The sequence below is a fragment of the Stenella coeruleoalba genome, assembly GCF_951394435.1.
Source record: "Stenella coeruleoalba genome assembly, chromosome: 14".
NCBI lineage: Eukaryota > Metazoa > Chordata > Mammalia > Artiodactyla > Delphinidae > Stenella > Stenella coeruleoalba.
In genome coordinates, this window is record NC_137160.1 from 38,651,660 (window position 1) to 38,669,382 (window position 17,723).

The following is a 17,723-nucleotide window of genomic DNA, read 5'->3' on the forward strand; positions in this document are numbered from 1 at the left end:
AATATGTATTTCCCACTAACATGTGGAACAAGACAAGGATGTTCTCACTCATCATTTCTGTTCAGTACCTAACTGGAGGTACTGCAATAAGGCAAGAAAAAGAAATAAAAGGCAGACAGAGTAGACAAAAAGAACAAATTGCTTTCATTTGCAGATGACATAATTGGTTGACTATAAAACCCGAAGAAACCTGTAAAACAACTATTACAATTAACAAGTGAGAATTTAGCAAGGTCAGAAGATATAAAATCAATATATAGAAATTGACTATATTTCTAAATCCAACACTGAAAATTAAAATTAAAACTAAATTGAGAACAAACTTTTCAAAATTAACAGACTCCTTCCTGCTGATTAGAATGTGCACACGATGGCTGAAGCTTAGAATGCCAAGATAAAAAAAGTTGTGGCTCCCCAAAAATCTAGAGTCATCATATCTACCTCAAATTGCCAAAACTCAGATGTCTTTACATGAAAACTAAATAAACATATATCCTGTTTCTTTTACTGTTAACTTTGGCATTTCTTGTTATATACAAGGAAGCTTAATCTTGACACAGATTCACAAAATATCCTTAAGTAGGTTCCATCTAATCCTAGTCTTTTCAGCTTTGCTTCTATATTACTTTCCTTGTGATCTCTTCTACACCTTGTCAGAACAGCATGAGATTCCTTAGCAATTCCTACCTGATTTCTCTTAACAAAAAACTTCCTTAAAACAGCTTTAAAAATTTTAAGGCACGCTCACTCATATAATCAAAAAACATTTTGCTTCAAAAACTATATTGTCTCTTCAAAAACTAGAAACCTAGACACCCTTTGGGCAACAGAAATCTGAATGAGAACTCTAAAGGCAAACAACAACAACAGCAACAAAAACTTCAAATAGAAGACAGCATCTGAAATAAAAGATAACTTTTGAAAGATTTATAATACAAAGTGATTTCAGAAACATGGCAGGATGAAAAACTACTTTTGTCTCCCCACTTTAATCTACAACCAGTAATACAACCACAACTCATCAAAGGTGCCTCTGCCTGACACAATAGGATGCCGAAGAATTCCACACATCTGTACGTCTAAAGGTGGGTAGGCTGAAACACACAGAGAAGGCAGAACCAAGGGAACAGCAGAGATGGTGCTTGCAATCCTGGCCCTCTGACCATGGCAGCAGAGCCCACAGCTACAGAGAACCTAGTAGCAGCAGGGAAGGCGGTGCACACAACTCCGGCCACCAAACGGCACCAGTGACCATGACTGCAGGTAACCTGGGCAGCAGCAGCAGTGGGGCCTGGGACCCTACCTCTCCAATGCTGAGGTGCCCATGACCCCAGCCTCTGCCCCACCATCCACAGTGGTGGAACCCACAAACCTTACAAACACAAACACGGTGGAGGTGCCTGTGCAATCCCAGTTCCCCCACCAATGCACCACTCAGCCCACGGTGTAGCCTGTGTCTCAGGGGATCCCAGACAGAAGGAAAGAGCCCACCATCCTGATGGATGACAGTGGCTCTGGAAGAAGCAAGGCAGCAACAACCCAGGTGGCACAAGAAGCAATAATGGAGGCAAGAAGCCACACCTCTTACAGAGATGGTAGAGGTTGGAAAGTGCCACTCTCAAATATAGAGGCAGTGCAGGTAAGAGAAGCCAAAAACTTGTGTGATAGTGCCACCTACCAGAAAACAAAAGAAAGGAAACTAACTCTTAACCTGTCATTTAACTTCAAATGAGCAGGCAGAGGAACAATTCAAGCAACATGAAGAACCACGGTAACACCATACCACAAAAAGAAAATGACAATTCTGCAGAAACTAAACTTCAAGTCATGGAATATTGCAATCTAACTGATAGAGAATTCAAAATAGTTGTCATGAAAAAACTCAACAAGATACTAGAAAACTCAGAAAGGCAGTTTAATGAGCTCAGGAATACAATTAATTAACAAGTGGAATACTTTACCAAAGAGACTGAAACTCTAAAAAAGAATTAAACAAGAATCAATCAAATTCTTAAGCTGAACAACACAATAAACAACATTAAGAATGCATTAGAAAGCACTGGAAATAGAGCAGACTATATGAAAGAGAGTTAGTGAGCTGGAAGATGAAATATAGAAATGATACAAGTGGAAAAGGAAAGAGAAATAAGATGTAAAAAAGAATATAAGGAAATCCTATGAGAGTTGTTCATCTCTTTTAGAAAGAGCAACATTAGGATAATGGGTATCCCAGAAGGAGAAGAAAGGGAGAAGGGAGCAGAGTTTATTTAAAGAAATTATAGCTGAGAACCTCCCAGACTTGGGAAAGAAACTGGATATACAAGTCCATGAAGCTAAGAGAACATTTAATTACCTCAATGCAAAAAGACCTTCTACCAGAAATATAAAAAAATTGTCAGAAGTCAATAACAAAGAATTTTCAAGGCAGCCAGGGAAAAAAGGATGATAACCTACAAAGAAACCCCTATTAGGCTATCAGCAGATTTCTTAGCAGAAACCCTACAGGCCAGGAGGGAGTAAAATGACACTCTCAAAATACTGAAAGATAAAACCTGTCACCCAAGAACACTCTATTCAGCAAAATTATCATTCAGATATGAAGGAGAAATAAAGACTCTCCCAGACAAACAAAAGCTGAGGGAGGTCATCAACACTCGACCTGTCTTACAAGAGATGTTGACAGGAGCATTTCTACCAGAAACAAAATGGAAAAAATATACAAAACTTTGAGCAGGTGATAAATAGACAAAACTGGAAAACTGCATCTATCAGAATAGATTTTAAACACTTTATTATAGTATAAAAGTTAAAGGGGAAAAAAAGAAAGTAAAAGAATAACTATAGCTATCTCCATTTGGTAACAAACCCACAACATAAAAACGGATAATTTAAGACAACAAAAATGTAAAAGGTGAAGAGGAAAAGAATGGAACATAAATCCATTGCATTTCTATATGCCAATAATGAGCTAGCAGAGAGAGAAATTAAGAAAACAATCCCATTTATAATTGCAACAAATACAATAAAATACCTAGGAATAAATTTAACCAAGAAGTGAAAGACTTGTACACTGAAAACTATATGACATTATTGAAAGAAACTGAAGAAGACACATATAAATGGAAAGATATTCCATGCTCCTAGCTTGGAAGAATTAACATTGTCAAATGTTCTCATTACCTAAAGCAATCTACAGATTCAATGTAATCCCTATCAAATAACAAGTGTTGGAGAGGATGTGGAGAAAAGGGAACCTTCATAAACTGTCAGTGGTAATGTAAATTGGTGTAAATACTATGGAAGACAGTATGGAGATTCCTCAAAAAAAAATTAAGACTAGAACTACCATATGATTCAGTAGTCCACTCCTGGGTATTTATCCAAAGAATATGAAAACACTAATCCAAAAAGATATCTGCACCCCCATGTTCATTTCAGCATTATTTACAATAGCCAAGATATGGAAACAACCTAAGTACCCATGAACAGATGAATAAAGAAGATATGATATATATATATATATATATATATAGTAATACTACTCAGCCATAAAAAAGATGAAATCTTGCCGTCTGCAATAACATCGATGGACCCTGAGGGTATTATGCTAAGTGAAATAAGTCAGACAGAGAAAGGAAAATACCATGGGATGTTGCTTATATGTGGAACATAAAAAACTAATAAACAAAGAATAAAATAAATGAACAAACCAAACCAAACAAAAACAGACATGTAGATACAGAGAACAGAGTAGTGGTTACATGGGGGTAGGGGGAAGGGCAAAATGGGTAAAGGGGATCAACTGTACGGTGATGAATGGAAAATAAATTTTTGGTGATGAGCACATTGTAGGGTATACAGAAGTAGAAATATAATATTTTACAGATGAAATATAATGTTATAAATCAACATTAATAAAAAACAAAATAAAATATATGATAACTTGAAAAAGAATTATAATAGCATTTGCTTTGGTACAAAAAGAGGCTTATTTAAATTCACAGCATGCTTGAAATGATAACATTTTAAATGTGTGAGGGAATATAATAAAGAATAAAAATCAAATGATTTATCAAATATATCTTCACATCCATTTGTATGTTGTAAACTTTTTCAGGGAGAGAAAATATTTTTGTAGACTTCAAATTTTTATAGAACTTTTACAATTTTGATCACCTTTTGTGGTAAACAGTTCAGATATTATTAACATGTTAAATACGATAAAATTCAGACTTGCAGAGGTTAGTTTATCCAAGGTCATATAGCTAGTTTAAAGGTAAAATGAAGTCAAGATTTCAAGTTTATGTGTTCTTTCCAAAATACTACAGTGTTTTTATTATGTCACATATTGAGATAAGCCATATTTGAGACACCCAATTGCTAATTAACTAAAAGTTTACAAAAGAATTGTTCATATAGATTTTTTACTTAATAAAGATAAAAAAGCTGCCTTAGCAGCATAAAGCACTTCTCTGCCATCTCAAATTACTGTATAATACTATATGAAGAATATGCTTATAAAGGCTGTGATATCTCTAAATGATTACACTATCACACTAAAACCTCCTCTCACTCCCTTTGCCTCTAGACTGTTAAACTAGTCCTTGTGCTTTTAGCCTGGCACACGGATGCCTTGGGGTTATTATGTGAGATAGAGGTAGCTATCTGGCGACTTTTCCCTGCACTCAGCTAATAACTATTCTCTTCTATCACCATATCCTAGGCTCTCTTCTCAATTGTCAAACTTTCTCTAGTACAAATTTCTCATTAGGGTAATTTCTATGATTTCTAACCTTCTTTTGTATTGCTTTCATCTTTCTTTTTCTCTCCTTTGCCTGTTGCCATTTTTCCTGTGTTTATCAGCCTTTGTGTAGATAAAGGTCTTTTAAAGGTATGGCCAAAAAATAAGACACACACATTATAACTACTATTAGGAAAACTGACCAACTGGAACACCAACTGGAAGATAAACAAGTATCATCTTTAGATATTTAAGTTTTCTAGGTCATATTTATTTAGAAATTCAAGGAATGTGTAAGACTTTTGTTAGGAAGGTTCTTTCTCCATTTTTCACCAGCCTGAGCATTCAGGAAAAGAGTTGAACAGCCTGCGATTTCTGTATTAACAAAAGATAATGAAATTGGGAGAAGGTGACAATCCTTACCATCTTATCTATAGGGAGATCCATTTCAGATATTCAGTTAATTTTTGTCATTACATGACTATACCATAATCAGATTTACTACATCTGAAAATTTAGAGTTGGAAATGTAAAATCTTGGGTATAAGTATAAAAATAAAAAAGGAAATGCTATTGTATAAGTCTATGACTGAGGTGAGAATATTACCATCTGAATCATTTAACTATTCAAAAGTGAAGGCCATACTGAGGTTAAGAACACTTAAGACAAATTTGCTACTGGTCAATAATAAAGTCATTCATCATATTCTTCAAATCTAAAGCAATTACAAGCTGTGGTATGGCAAATGGATTTAGCTGAAGAGATTACGTCAGAACAGCCCTTTAAAGAAGATCAGTTAATGTAAAAGGCTAAATGAAATAATGAACTCTCCTCAACAATAATTATTATGGAATTGATTTATCAAAAGCCTACTTCTTCATGCAAGAACTGTTGAAACTTCCCAAAGTAATTTTCAATTATGCTAAACAGATTAACTACCGTTTATCCAGTGCAGAACTATTACTAAAAACAAATTTAGTTAAACAGAAATGTAGAAAATAAATATTTTTGAATTTCAGTCTGCTTAGCTTATTTACATGTGGGCATCAAAGTGAATACTTTAGCTACTAGGGTAGGGCTATTTTAGAAGCCCCAATCCACATCTATTTGAATTCCAGTATCACTTACTATAAAGCAACACAGAAATTGCTCTCTGGGGGTGCTCAGGCTCCACATCTAGAGCCTTCAGCAAGTCAAAGAAATCAAAACACTGTCAAAACCAAACCTGCAAAGTAAAGCTATTTGTTTTATTATAAAATGGTACACCACAGATATTAAAACGATCTCAAACAATAAGGCAGAAAAATCCTTAAAAGCAAATCTCATTAAAAAATACAAAATAATATCTTAAAAATTAGTGTTCAAAGTTCAATAATACCCAACCAGGAGACTAAAAATAAAGGAAAACTATCAGAGAATGATATCTGAAACCACACTAATTATTTAGAAATTTAGAAACATTACCCTTCTACAGATACACTGAAAGGCTTTTTCAACATATACACAGAATAAAAATACCAAAGAACTAAGTACACATTAAATACTGTCTAAATCTGCTCAGGCTGACAAAATACCACAGACTGGGTGGCTTAAAACAGAAATTTATTTTCTCATGGTTCTAGAGGCTGGAAAGTCCAATCAAGGTCTCAAAGGATTTGGTTTCTGGTAAGAGCTCTCTTCCTGGCTTTCAGATGGCTACTGTGTCCTCACATGTGGGGGATGCAGAGAAGGGAGGGAGAGGGAGAGATCTCTCTTTCTTTTCTTATAAGGCCATAGTCCTATTGGATTAGGAACTCATCCACATGACCTCATTTAACCTTAATCACCTCCTAAAAACCCTTCTCCAGATAGTTACATCGGGGGAGGGAGAGAGGTGTTAGGGGTTCAACACACGAATTTTGGAGGGACACAATTCAGTCCATAGCAAACACTAAAATAACAAACACATACATACGTAAACAAATGAACCTTGCTAAGCCCAGAATAGAGGGCAAAGTGGTTGAAAAGCACAATCTTATATCTTAATACTCCAAAACATCTAAGTTTAACAGTTAGATATATTTATCATGATTTCTTTAAGACTTGTTTCATTTTCACAGAAGAAAAACTAAAAATCAGAAAAGGTACTATGAGATGGAAAGCAGATCTTAATCATTTCCTAGAACATTTGTTTCAACATACAAATATACTCAACATTCTTTTCCAGCCTTAAAACAAAACAAAAAACATTTCTTCAAATATAGATACCCTTTGGCTAGATAATATCTCCTTTTCTTCACAGCCTTCACTTTCTCTACTACTCAAGTCTAAAGCAACTAAACTGGCTTATTCTCCTAAAATGAAATTGACATGGTCTTGCGTTCAATGACTGTGTAAAGTCACAAAGGTATAAATTAACTGATCCAAGACTGACGTAAATTTTCTTATTCAAAACCCAGTACTACTGAAAGAGCACTACAGTTGCCCAAGGAAGCACAAGATGCACAAGTTAGGGCAGTTGGTATAGGTATGAATGCTTGAAGAGTTCTAAGAGTTAAATACTGTTAAAAAAATTTCAGAAAAATGTCCTGAAGTCTCAAAGAAAACTAGCGAAAGGAACAATGACAAATAGAAATAAACTGTAATAAGTACGAAAAACTAATGAATTTTTCCTACCTAGTATGTAGGTACCACACAAGGGAGTCATAAAAATGAAGGTCACATGTGTTACGTGATATCAGTAACGGAGGGCTTGAACGTCAAAATTAAGAACACGCATTTGATATTTTAGGTCATAAGAAGCCAAAGCAAGTTATTAAAAAGACAAGTGATGCGATAAAAATAGTCCTCAAGAAGGATGAATCTGGCAACAGTGATGAAATGAAGTCAAAGGCGGCTGTAGATAATGGAGATGGGCAAAAGGATACTACACAGGAATGCAGTGAAGTGTCAGTGAAAACAGCAAAAGACAATGGGTTCACAACTTCTTTATCCATATATACAATGGTATATTACTCAGCCATAAGAAAAGAACAAAATAATGCCATTTGCAGCAATATGGATGAACCTACAGATTCTCATGCTGAGTGAAGTAAGTCAGACAGAGAGAGACAAATATCATATGATATCACATGTGAAATCTAAGAAAAAGGCTACAAATGAACTTATCTACAGAACAGAAACAGAGTGATAGATGTGAAAAATAAACTTATGGTTACTGGGGAGTAAGCAGGGGGAGGGTAAAATTGGAAGATTGGGATTGACACATATAAAATACACTACTATATATAAAATACATAACTAATAAGGACCTACTGTATAGCACAGGGAACTCTACTCAATACTCTGTAATGGCCTATATGGGAAAAGAAGCTAAAAAAGAGTGGATATATGAATATGTCCAACAGATTCACTTTGCTGTATACCTGAAACTAACACAACATTGTAAATCAATTATACCCCAATAAAAATTAAAACAAAAAAGACAATGGGTTCAGAATAACATTTCAAAGGGAAAAATGATAAAGACTTGGTGACTGAATAGAAAAGCCAAAATACAAGTGAATCTCAGGAACATTCTACATACCTGGATTTCTGGATAATTAGGTTACACTCTATTAAGTAATGCTCCCCCCTCCCATTTTTTTTAACCAACTTTGGATAAAAAGCACTGTAAAATCTAATTTTTTGATAAAATTGTGCTTTAACTATAAAGCAGGTTAGAAAAGTAAGGCTTATTGATATTTGTATCAGTCACTGCTGCAGAAATAATTTGGTGTAAAGACAGTTGGTGTCAAAAGATTTCACTCTTAACTCTGCAATGGGCTGTTTCAGTTACCTCTCCAGTCCTATATCTTTATCTGTAAAATAAGGATATGAGTATCTGCCTCACCTAACTTAATCAGGTTATTGTGAAGATTAAAAAGTATAAGTGAAAGTACTCTGTAAATAGAAAACCAACACACAAATGTAAGATGTCTTACTAACAGAAGTACTAGAAGTACCAAGAAAAGAGAATGGGATAAAAACAATTTAGCATTATTTTGATGCCTTAGAATAATCATTACAAGTGTTAAGTACATCATTTAATATATGATGGCCTTGAGATATACCTAGGTGGGGAGAAGCTCTAAACTGCTGTGCATTTTCAGTTTTTATGTCATTTTTAATAGTTTTAATAGCTGACTCTCCTGTCAGCTTCAATATTCTCACTGTAGCTCCTTTCCCTACTTCTAATTTTCTACTTCTAATCTACAATGGACTTACAAACTAGATACCAGATAATGAGTTTATTATTATACATGTGACAGCCTCAGGAATTTTCATATAAGCAAAGTCCATATACAGGGGACCAGAGCAGGTGAGGAGTACTTCTTTTTATTCTTATTCTTGGATGAGTTCCAGAAAAGTAAAATGTAAATATAACTCACTACCACAGAGTAACTCAAACCCTAAAGGCTTATTGAAATGAAGTTGTATATAGATAAAATTTTAATATATTTTTTTACTTTCTGCAAGCATCTATCATTAATTTCTCCCTTCAGTTAGCATTAATATCTAAGTATTTTTAAGAGAACAACATAATCTTTAAGAACAGCTTAAAGGGACTTCCCTGGTGGCGCAGTGGTTGGGAGTTCGCCTGCCAATGCAGGGGACGCGGGTTCAAGCCCTGGTCCGGGAAGGTCCCACATGCCACAGAGCAACTAAGTCTGTGCACCACAACTACTGAAGCCTGCGTTCTAGAGCCTGTGCTCCGCAACAAGAGAAGCCACCACAACGAGAAGCCTGTGCACCGCAACAAAGAGTAGCCCCCGCTCACCGCAACTAGAGAAAGCCTGCACGCAGCAACGAAGACCCAACACAACCAAAAATAAATTAATTAATTTAAAAAAAAGAACAGCTTAGGCAACAATAATACTAGTAATAACTAGTTCTTTCCTTAAGCATGCTTACTTCTTTGTAATACAAATGTAAAGGGTTATTTAATCTGTTATTATGATTTATAATGACATTACAGGACAATATACAATAATAATGGTCCAAAACCTGCTTAAGTTATACAGCATCACAGAGCAAATAAAATGGCCCCCAAAAGCACAACTTCTACAGTACTAGAGATAGTTATTAGATTAGTAAAACAATATTGTCTAGCACTTGTTGAATAGAATAAACTGACTATCCAAGTGCACAGAATATATCCTACCACCATAAAATTCAATTTGTAAACATAAAAAAACAAAAACCCAATATTTATTCAAAACCAAAAGGCTGATAAGGTGTTGGGCAACATACTTTGCTATATTCATATACCACATTGCCAGACACCACAATACCCTCTCCTCTGCCTATAGGCTTCTTCACTAAGTTTAGATTTTTAATTCTCCCCAAACTATTTCCAGGACTGGAGAATCTCCTGCCTTTTCTTATGAAGGATCAGAAAGATTAATTAGAAAGGGAAGACGTACCCTTTCTTTTGAAATTCATTTCCTTTCTCATGAAACTTATTTCTATTTACTATCTTTTCCCACCCTGCCTACCCACCCAAGACCACTGCATCCAGATCTATGATAGAGCTTCCTACAGTATGGTTCCTATTCTTGGTAAAAGTCTATCAGATCGTGGTAGTTCAGCTCATGTAGCAGAGATGTATATAGTTAAATGGAAAGCTTTGAATACCTCTGAAGTATTATTGCTATTTGCACAAATGATTTCTTTTCACATAATTAGATAAAATTCTTGTGAATTTTCTCTAGTCTAATTTCAGTACAGACATACTGAGACCTTTGGCTCATTCTAAAACATTCCTCAAAAAGGTTAAGGTTGGTTCCTTTAAAATTCTTTCTTCAATGGGCTTGAGAATCTAAGTTCTAAGTACCTCTAAACCTCTTCAATTTACTAAGTCTCAATCAGAGAGACAATGGAAACAGACCAGAAGGAGAAAAAAACCAAACATTTCTGTCAGTCTGGTTTATGGGAGAGGAAAGTAAGACCTGGTTTGTTCTCAATGAGCACCTAACTGGTATATATGATGCAGAAAGGTTTCCTCTTTCATAGAAATAGAAGATAAAGCAGAGAACAGATCAATTTCACTCTCCTACTGGGCCTCTAAGCAGCCTAAGCACCTGCTTAACCTAATGAAAACCATCAAAACCCCACTGAAGAAAGGCACAGAAGTGAGAAACAGAGAAGCTAGTCAACTCATCCCTCATCCATATTAATAGTAGTAATAACGAGAATTGCTATCTTCTTTTCAGTGTCCCAAAGTATGAAACACTGCTAGATTCTTTACACACACAACGCAAAGAGTCTGCCAAATTTCAACAAGCCTGCAAAAAAGGCATTATTAGCTATCCATATATTATAGATGAAAAAAGAGACTTAGAAAAGTTCAGTAGCATTCCCAAGGTCAGACAGGTAGGCAGTGCTGAAACAATTTTGACTCTAAAGCCCATTGTGCTTTCTTCTCTGTCACTTCCCTTGCTCTGTCAGTTAAAACAGTGAAATCAGAAAATATCAAACTTTACTTTCCTTCTGTAAGCTTTTGATACCATCCTGACCTGACACCTATGTTCTGGAAATACAATCAGCTCAAACATTAATCAACTTTTGTAATGGCTGCATCCTCTGTGTCTTATACTATTACATGCTAACATCTTTTAGAATTATTCCTATTGGACATATTTCTCTCTACATTTCAGATTTATCTCTCCATTCATACTCATTTAGCTAGGCAAAAATCAACTAGGTTCATCAGACTGCTTGACTTTGTAAATGGCATATTCATTTACATAGTTAATTTCTCAAGAAATAAGCTTTCTTTGTTCAAAGACTGAAAACTACCAAGGATTTTTATGTTTTAGTAATAAATTCTCTATTTCATGTAAGAACAAATCCTTCAAAAGCCTGATCCAAATGCAAATATGTAAAATATCTTTACTCTTTTCTACTAAGGGACTGGACTGGTCTGGGTCCGTATAGTTGATCAATAAATCCTATTAGAACTTTTAAAACAAAAAACCCATAAATTAGGATAGCACACCTTTAAAATGCCAAAAATCAGAATCCATATAGTTCCTCACACAGAAACAGGCTTTAAAATAATTTGAAATGATCTGATTTCATGCATGAGTCTGAATCATTCATGTACGAGAGGTTAATGTATCTGTAGTTAAAACTGTATTGTTTTAAATCATATCCTTGTTTTATGTTTCTAAGTTTTACAGAGTTTTATGTACTGTAAAATCATCTATATTATCCTTTGACAAGTTTATACTGGTAAAGGGGATTTGTACTTGAGCAATCTACTTGGAATAAAAACCATGGATGTCACTGTTTTTTAATCATACCTTTCATTCTCTTTTCTTTGACAAATTCTACAAATACCACTTATCTTTAGGTGATTCAAAAAATCTTAAACCAATTATACTAACTAAACCATTTTAATTTTTGAACATGGTCTAATATTTATTCCAATCTTCACTCACAATAATAATAATAAATGCTCAAATCAAATCCTTTTATACCAAATGCAAAATTGGTCTAACTACAACACATGTCTAAGTCTTTGACTTCTTTACATGCCTTTTCCTTTACTTTAATCTTATAAGGTAGATGGGGGCGAGCAAACTTTTCTGCTGAGGGCCAGATATAAATATTTCGGGCTATGTAGGCCACAGGGTCTTTGTTGCAACGGCACCACTTGCAGCTGTAGCGCAAGAACAGCCACAGAAGATACATAAATGAATGTGTGTGGCTGCACTTAGCTGACACCCTGATAGATCTGGCCCACGGCAGTAGTTTGCTGACCTATGTGCTAAGAAAACAGGAAAAACTGTGTCACTACAATCACCTGGGGGTATCTTAATATTCATCCTGATAGAAGAAACTATTCTGCCCATAACCATGCTGAGTTTAGACTGCTTCGACACTAAATACAATTAATCTTGATCCAGAAGAGTGCTAAATGTAATAGTCCACCAAAGTTAAATTCTGCTTTACCAGACAGCCACACATTTTTGTGTGTGTTTTGTGTGTTAGGTCGCACCCTAACTGTGGCCAGGATTTCTAAATTGTCTGCTACCTCCTCCTTCTCTCACTTTATTTCTCCAACTCACCCCAATTCCACTTAACATAATATTTATTTATTTATTTATTTATCTTGTTCCGGGGAGATCAAGGTATCACCACCTCCTCTGTATTTAAAAAGTGATTTCAGGGACTTCCCTGGCGGTCCAGTGGTTAAGACTCCGTGCTCCCAATGCAGGGGGCATGGGTTCGATTCCTGTTTGGGGAACTAAGATCCCACATGCTGCATGGAGCAGCCAGAAGAATAAAAATTAAAAAATTTTTTTTAAAAAAGTGACTTCAATTTCCCCTACTTCTGCTACCAGAGTTGGAGGCTGACTTCATTTCCAATCCCCTTCCCTGCTGCCTCCCACTGTCTAAATTGGATAAGCTAAACGCTCACTTCCTCAGCCTCCCTTGCAGATTAGCATGCCCATGTGATAAAGTTCAGGACAATAAATATCTCATGAAAGACTGCTGTGCGGCAGCGTCGAGGGAAATGCCCTGAGAAAGATTTTATGTATTTTGAAAAAGGACAGGGAGTCACAACTACCAGAACATCTTCCTTCTCCTTTCTTTCTGCCTTAATGCAAATGTAATACCTGGAATTGGAGTAACCATCTTGAAACCTGGAATCCTGCAACCATTAGAAGAAGCTAAGAGAACTGTACGGACCCAGCACTGAAAACTTTAAGCCACTGAACCAATGCCAGAGGCCACTTATCTCCAGAATTGTTATGTGCAAAGAAATAGACCCTGTAAAGTGAACTTCTGTTACAAATAAAAGCATTCCTAGTCCACCTTTTCTTGAAAGTGCTAGGGTCCTGAGTCACTATTCCTTTTGCAAAGTGAAAGACTAACACTGGCTGAGCACAGACGTGAATTCTGACTAAACAGTGCTATTTTAACCAAGAGAGAAAAGTAGCAAGAAGAAAATCACAGAGGTGGGGGCGTAGGCTGAGAGTTGACAACCCAGCGCAATAAAGTCAAAGAAAGCAAAGAAAAGAGAAGGCCCAAGATGATTATTCAAATGCTAAAGAAATATAGAAAAAAAAATTGAAAAAGTACTCCTTTCAAACTGTGGGGCCCATAAAACTAAAAAATGTTCTACTCCACAAATCAAATCGGAGAATTCTGATTCTATTAATTTGCAATCATGCACTCCCACTGTTTGAAAAATACAAGTTCAGAACTCAATTTTTATAGTTATTTTTTGTGCTTTTTTTTTCCAGTGAATTAATTTATCTTTATGCTTCTATTTCCCTAGTTTTCACAAAGGTATAGTTACTGTCAATACATGATCATTTTTGACACTCAAAGAATCTTCAAAAAAATTATTAAAATCAAGTAAATGGGGGACTTCCCTGGTGGTCCAGTGGTTAAGATTTTACCTTCCAATGCAGGGGGTGTGGGTTCAATCCCTGGTCGGGGAGCTAAGATCCCACATGCCTTGGGGCCAAAAAACCAAAACATAAAACAGAAGCAATATTGTAACAAATTCAATAAAGACTTAAAAAATGGTCAACATCAAAAAAAAAAAATCTAAAAAAAAAAATCAAGTAAATGATGCTACTGACAATAAGGACAATCGTTCCTTTAAGCATTCACATACTCCTTTAGCTGGCAGATCCTAACTTTAGGGACAGTCACTTCTCTTTTATACCAATGTCACTGCAAAAAAACACCCAAAGATAAGTATCTACCCAGTCAAAACAAACTTCAGAAATATGCTTATTTCAACTCACATATCCCTTAAAGTACAATTCTTAAGTTAAAACACCATTTTTAATTTTACTTTCTTACAAATAATGAAATTATACATATTTACACTCACACACACATAACCCTCTCTCTAATTCTAAACCCAATAGTTTTCTCTTCCATGAGAATAGTTTGGTAGTATTATGTTGCAGTATAAACATTTATCAATTACAACATCTATAAGTTACAACGGATTTTTTTTATTTTTATGATTTCAGAATAGAATTCCTTAGAACTGTCAAAGCTTTAGCTAGAAAGAATACCAAAGACAAAGAGGGTTCAGGCTCAATTACAGTAGTGGAACGGAATTTAATAAAGTTCCAACACTACATTTTAACGCCCAAATTTCTTATTGTCTCTTTGAATTGACAAATGTGTGCTCCACAGTATAACAGCAGCAGTGGAACAGCTGGACGACTGTATCAAGCACAAAGGAAGCAACAACACATGCTGTTAAGTGTCGTTCTGATTGCCTAAAAATGGCAGCCCATGCAGATTTACTCTCTGTTATAAATTAAAACAATTATTTCTCTGGAGTTTACATTTTCTTCATGAAAGAGTCAAACTTTCTGCACGTTAAAAAAGAGGACTTTCAAAAAGGATATCTTCCCTTTCTTTTATGATCAGTTCATTCTGTTCTTCCAACTGCCTGATCTTCTTCTCAAATGATTCCTGCTCAGCTTTGAGTCTTTCTTCTGTTACTTCCTTTTCCTCACTTACTCTGAAAGAAATACAAGAGAAAAGAAAATGCCCATGAGAATAAAATAAAATATGTGCCTACAGCTGTGGTTTACCAAAACTAGATTTATTCCAGAGGTATGCTGGTTTCTTCAGGGATAATTTATGTTTTTTGAATTTTTTAAAATTAACCTTTCACAAGGCAATATTCCACACCTTTGTAATAAAATATGCATGTGGTTTTTACATCAAGAACTTTTGCAATAATCAGAACTGTCTTAAATATGGAAAGTCCTATACTTCATGGGTTCCCAATTATGATCCAAGACTGAAAAATATCGAATTTTTAAAACAAAGGTTTCACCTCTTCATTATCAAATAAGGCACTATTTATTTTGATTTAGATCTTTTTCATACTTCTATTTAAACCCTGTCAATAAAATAAACAACATATATACTACGTAAATATTGCATTAAACATACATAGGTGATTTTACTTTTTCCTGGTACTAATACCCTGCAATCTTCAGTAGCATATAAATAACTGGACTGGAATTTTTAAATGGCATTAAGATAAAAAAAGGTTTGCACATTTATTCTTAGTTCAAAAAGGGGTTATAAAGTAAAAAACACTGACCAAAAATATATATCTTTAATGCTTAACTCTGAAAGGTATTCCAACTCAATCCTATCAAAAATGGGTGGTTTCTGATAAGAGCACAGAGGGGGGAAAAAAAACTAAACATTAGAACTTACCTTAAAATGACAACCCTAATTTTCATGTTACTCTGTGAACAGAGATGCTAGCTCTGAATTTTTGTCACTGGTGATTAATTCTCCAAAGAGAGTACAACACATTTTATTCTATAAGATCACACAGGGATATGTGTTAGTGAAATCCACAGGGAAGCCAAATCTTTTCTTTGAGCATCTAAATTTATTTCCTCCCACACCTGTACTCCACCAGAGCAATTTCTGAATAACATGAACTCCACAGCCTTTCCTTTGTTGCTAGCTTTCTGGTGGAGATATTAAGATCAATGAAATAACAGAATGAAAATTAGAATTTTGAATGTTCAAGAGTTGACTGCATCTTGTCTTTGAATTAATTTGTGTGAAAGTGCAGGGCATATAGTAATGTTCAAAAAATAGCTTTATTTTTTCTTGCTTATCATGACATTCCAATCATTTTCCCGACTCCTATTATTTACATTTAGCATACTACTAGGCTCATGTATGGGACTCAGGACCTTCTTTCTACGAGCATAATCTCTAATACTGATACAATTACAAGGAATCCACACAACTAAACAAGGAACAAATATACACATACGTAGAGGATTTATAATCTGGTCTCAGGTTAGCCTGCTCCCTTGTTGCCATCTCTTTATAATGCCTTCGCTATTCTTGTCATTATCCTCAACCACATTTATACTAACATCTTTCACAGTAATTCCCCACTGCCTCTTAAGTTTTTTCTAAAATTGTCAAACATTTGAACCATTAATTCATTCTATCATCCAAATCACTCCTCTTCAATCTGTCAACTGGCTTCTGAAACACCTTTGCTAGGAAACTGTTCCAGATCAAGTACACCCCCAAACTGTAAATCAGAAAACCACGTACATATGGTGACTGTGGCAAAGCATGCTTATTTCTCTGGGCATCATTACTCCCACTCATAAACAAAAAAGGCTAGACAATTTTAAAAATTCCTTCCAGCTTAAGTTCTATAATTTCCTTTACTATACTATAAACATACTGGAACTATATATATGTCCTTTACAAATATGGAGAGCATTTGTAAAGAAATAAGAAAGAAGTTAACAAACATCTGGTCAGGGTACAAGGCATACAATACTGTAATCTATGCAAAAGCTACAGCCATAGGATGAAAGAGGCAGTGGAAGAGGATGACAAGAGAAATATTAAAAAGTGTAATGATGCAAAATTTCGCATGAGGTTAACGTAAAACAAAAGAAGTGATGAATCTGTAGGATTATGCATAAAAGAAAGATGAAATAGGTAATGCTATATACTGTAAGGAGAGAATAAACACTGTCAAGGTGAGAAAATATGTGGCAAGATCTCTCCCTGTTTAGATTGGTCAAATCTTAAAGATGAGACTGAAGAGGAAAATCCATAAGCAGATAAGAGAAGATTTATTTTCATTTACTTATTAAAAAATATTAACTGAATGCCTACTATAGGAAAAAATAATCACAGTAAGTTTATCCAGTTATGGGATATCCGAAAGGAACCTCACAATGGCCCCTGTCATTTCAATTCCATTCATAAAAGCCAAATAAATATGAGGAATGACCCAAAGATTTGTTTGTTCAAGAAAGCAAGGCTTCCAAGGTCATAAAAACAGTAACAACAAAGTACACTGCCACATTTACCTAACATTAAAGTAAATGAAGAAAGTATGTCTAGAGACTGCCAGGTCAGAACATATACCCCAGCATTTACTTACTCCCTTTGTCAAACCTGAAGAAA

The 17,723-nt window shown here is 35.0% G+C and overlaps 1 protein-coding gene across 4 annotated transcripts in view; it reads right to left on the reverse strand.

Moving 5' to 3' along the window:
- The window catches only part of KIAA1328, a gene marked incomplete at its 5' end in the record, with an annotated part of 384,225 nt that overhangs the window by 313,994 nt on the left and 52,508 nt on the right, over positions 1-17,723 (reverse strand). For all 4 annotated transcript variants that reach the window (XM_079942020.1, XM_079942019.1, XM_079942021.1 and 1 more), the window contains one exon: positions 15,152-15,267. In XM_079942020.1, coding sequence (XP_079798146.1) covers positions 15,152-15,267 — 116 coding nt within the window. The remainder of the gene's footprint in view (positions 1-15,151; positions 15,268-17,723) is intronic.